Source organism: Pollachius pollachius, assembly GCF_949987615.1.
Source record: "Pollachius pollachius genome assembly, chromosome: 16".
NCBI classification, from domain to species: domain Eukaryota; kingdom Metazoa; phylum Chordata; class Actinopteri; order Gadiformes; family Gadidae; genus Pollachius; species Pollachius pollachius.
In genome coordinates, this window is record NC_136949.1 from 20359209 (window position 1) to 20363494 (window position 4286).

Consider the following 4286-nt stretch of genomic DNA (forward strand, 5'->3'; position numbering starts at 1 on the left):
CTATATTCAAAATGGTGACTTTTCATGAGTTGCTTACCATGAGGACACATATGTTGGCAAGTTACATGACTGTAAGTCAGAGGGGGCAGGAGATATGCTTTTTTAAAGTTTGCATCTTTAAATCATTTTAATCTGTGGCAATTTTTGTCACCCTATCCAACTATGGAAAGTTTCATAAAAAGCGACAAAGCAGATTTGACTGTGTTTGAGTTTTTGTCAAAATAGTAGAAATAGGTAATAATTACAATTGGTTCCCTCTCCATTTGTGCTTAGCCCCTAATAATAATTTCAGTTTATTTTATTAATTGTATTTTAACAATCATACTTACTTGCAGAATTGTTTTTATATATTTATTTATTTTATAGTTTAAATTCACAGCAGAATAATAATATAAAAATGAAAGGTCACATACAATTAAACATTAAGAGAAACATACAACCAATAATACAAAAATAAAGAATGAAACTATAAAATGTTAAATTACAAAACAATGCATGGAGATCTGGCAAATTATCAACTTGGTTTAGCAGATCATCTCTGTGTGTTCTGAAAGTTTCAAGTTGATCCTTCCTAATCGGGTAATGCAGTTATCATTCCATGCTTGGAGACCAAAACACTTCTATATCTTTGACTCAATGTTTCAACATGTTTGATCCATTCCTATTTCCTGTAAAACATTGATACCCTGTAGAGTGAGTAAGGACGGGTATTTCCAATGAAAACAGCCGTTGTGGTGGACTATTTAAAACCTACACATAAGGTAGAATGTTGTATCAGTATTAGATGTCCTGATACAATGGCCTCATCATGACCAGGTGAGATGCTTCCTGACAGAACAGCAGCTAGTGTACTCACTTACTCATCGCATTCACTGTGATGGAAAGAATACTGACACACTTAATCACATTTACTGTTACAGAAACCAGGTTGCTTGTTCTGCAATGGGCTGTTTAGAAATGAGCTCTTTAGAGTTTTGTATCTACTTAGAACGGATAGAATCATGCTTATACTTCAATATATTATTCTTAAAAAAAATCAACAGTTGCTTTGAAGTCATTGCTATTATCTGGCTAGGGTAACTGGTTATTATTTGCTAGGGTAACTGGTTCAATCCCCAAGTAACTTTGCTGTCTCACTATGTTAATATTCAGTCAACAAAGCATCAACAAGAAAGTCAGGAAAAACTATTACCACCCATGACAAATAAACATATAGTGTGCTATTTTCTGTTGTAGCAGAACCCATTCTATAATAATTTAAACAATGCGGTCATTCCTTTGTATATTATGCTATAATGTACAAAGAAGATGCAGGATCCAATGTAACGGGAATGTCAGATCACAGCATTGATGCGTTTGGGATTGGACGAGTAGGCCGCAGAGTTGAGGCTATCCTCTGGCACCTTGCCGCCCTTCACCAGGCAGGGGAAATAACTGCTGAGGTACAGGCCCTTAAACTTAGTGCTGCAGAAGCAGTAGACCAGCGGGTCCAGCAGGCAGTCGAAGTAGGACAGAACCATGAGGCCGTCGAAGGCCTCTGCGGCGACGTTCTCTGTTTTCTCCGGCCACTCCTGCACCCTGGCGATGAGCAGAACCATCCTCGCCAAGGCGCAGGGCAGGAAGCAGATGGAGAACACCACCATGACGGAGGAGACCAGGAACACAGCCCTCCTCAGCTTAGTCTTATCCCCCACCGTCTTCTTCCTCAGCCGGTTGACGATGCAGACCGTGCAGTAGAGCAGGATGACGAAGGGGATGAGGATCTGGGTGAAGAAGACTGTCTCACGGAGGCTGTCCACCACATCCTGCCAAAGACGAAGCGCTTCATGTTACCAACGTGCTCCGTCCATGTGTCGCAGTGGCACATACACACATGCAAACATACACATATATTAATATACACACATACACATATATCACATACAAATATAGATATCTATCACATACATAAGACAGCAGTTCAAAATAACAAAACTGAGCTAATGTCAATGAGTTCTTTATTTGTGTATTGTATGGTTCTAGTGGTAGTGGATGAGATGTCATACCCCCCCCCCCCCAGACTCGCACATGCAAACACACACCCACTATGTGCTTTGGCTTTCTTGAATGTCGCTAAATAACAAGTTATTTTGTGCTGTACATTTTAAGTGAATTGCTACTATATGTTTCAAGAACAGTTGCTTTCCAGGTGTTCAGGAATGTGGTGCCTAAGATCAATCAACTCTTATCTTAACGTGATATACATGGATATTGAATCACATTTTGGTGTTACGAGCATGTAGGAAAACTGTGCAAACTGTACTTTGACGAAGGCGATCTTCTTGTTTTTGTCTTCGCCATTTACTGTCTTGTGGCTGTTGCAGCATTCGAAGGTGTTCAGCATCGTGGGAATGGTAAGGGGCAGCAGAAGCAACCAGATGATGATGGAGATGTGAGGAGACTTCTTGAGGGCTTTGAGGAGGTTCTTCCTGCCTGGCCAGACCACGTTGAAGTAGCGGTCGATGGAGATGACAGTGAGGAAGGCGATGCTGGCCCCGCGGTTCAGGAACATCATGAAGAGCATAGCCTTGCAGGTCGCGTCCTGGACACTTCTCCTCTCCCCGCTCAGGAAGTTGTGTGCCTTGAAGGGCAGGCAGAAGAGCAGCAGGATGTCGGCCAGGACCATGTTAAAGAGGAAGATGTTGTTGCTGTTTGTCTTCCAAAACTTCAGCTTGAAGATGAATAGATGGAGAACAGAGGCATTCAAAGGCAGAGCCAATATAAAGATGATGATCATAGCAGCTGCATAGACTTTATAGAGCGTCTCGTTGGTCACCAGACAGTCCTTGTCTAGTGTTGAAATAGTGGCAGCCATCGTTGTGTTCTGCACATGGTCAGATACTGAATACATTATTGACTATTCACTGAATAGCTACTAGGTGCTAGACAAATAAAAGGCCACAATGCCTTCAAGATGTCAGCAAAGTAACTTCACCAACAGGCAATGAACCGTCGCTACACAAGCTGCAACAAGACTTGTTATCCTGAAGTGAAGAAATTCCTCCAAAACAAGTTTGGTAAACTCCAATCATCCAAGTTCTTGTTTCTCCTTGGTTATTCAGGATGTAGCTTGAGCTACAAAAACACTCCCGTTCCTTCGTGGTCTTCTTTTTTCTTAGTTATTTTTATTCTACAAATATAGAAAGAATGTCAGGGTAGGGAATCAGTTCACAAAGTGCTCCACAGAGTAGAGCACGTAGACGTCCAACTGATCAGTGGGTTTTACTGTTCCGACTTGTTCTCTAAGCTCCTCCCACAGCAGAGGGAGGTGAGTCTCCAGCTGCCTCTCCACACTCACACTTTATTGCCCTCATACTGAAACTAAGTATATGGTCTACTCTAAATTGATATAAATCTCATATCTTCAATTCATACAATATTCAAACCACCTTAGATGATCTGAGGATAATCAGACCTAGTCGGGAAAACTAGTCGGGAAGAAATGCTTGATCTATTGACTAGAACCAAAGCTTATAAAAACAAATACATCACCAACCCATTGTTTCCCTTTTGGAATTTATATTTAAAAAAAAATCCAAGAAGGTACAGCCAGAGACAGAGCTCAGAAATTGTGTTTAGGGATGGGTAGTATTCAAACAGTCTCAACTAATTGTAGGCAGAAAACACATAGCACTACCCTGGCCAAATGCCAGGCCAGATCTTTACAAACAATCTCAAAGTATGCTAAACATGTCGTCCATGAGTGAGGAGTTTTGGATTTGATTCTCCACAGAGGATAATGAAGTAGCCAGGAATTTGGTTGAAGAAGTATGCACAGGAGCATTAGTTATCTTATACGTCACGAGGATGTGGCATCCTGAGGGAGAAACTTCTTAAATATTAAAACATACATGCAAGGCCCAGTGCTTTGACAAAAGTCGTGTATGCCTAGAGTCATTCTAAAATGTTAACGGCCAGTCCAGACTTGTCCTGATCTCCTGAGTCTCTCCTACAGCTGGGGAATTCTACAGCTAGGGAAAACAGAAGGTTCTTATTTGTCTGCTTAAAAATGACATTTTAGTTCTGTAAATAGATCCTCTCTCTTGAAAGCAACGTGTTTTAGTTTTAGTTTTTGTTAGTTAGGGGGATGAAACCTTAAAAAACAATGTCATATTGTGGATGGTGTCTTCATAATGTTCTGCAAATCCGTCTTTTCTTCTGGGGGAGGAAAATCGAAAGAAACAGCAGATGGAGAACATTTGTGACAACAAAGCATTTATTCTTGTGCAACTGATTTATGGAGTAGT

At 40.8% G+C, this 4286-nt stretch overlaps 1 protein-coding gene across 1 annotated transcript; it reads right to left on the reverse strand.

Moving 5' to 3' along the window:
* Positions 1-343: 343 nt before the first annotated feature.
* Positions 344-3234, reverse strand: LOC307087701 (12-(S)-hydroxy-5,8,10,14-eicosatetraenoic acid receptor-like). The gene is made up of 2 exons (XM_079753331.1): positions 2303-3234; positions 344-1805 (listed from the first exon to the last, which is right to left on the reverse strand). The coding sequence occupies exons 1-2, from the start codon at positions 2888-2890 to the stop codon at positions 1335-1337; spliced, it is 1059 nt and encodes a 352-aa protein (XP_079609457.1). The 5' UTR covers positions 2891-3234; the 3' UTR covers positions 344-1334.
* Positions 3235-4286: the final 1052 nt, after the last annotated feature.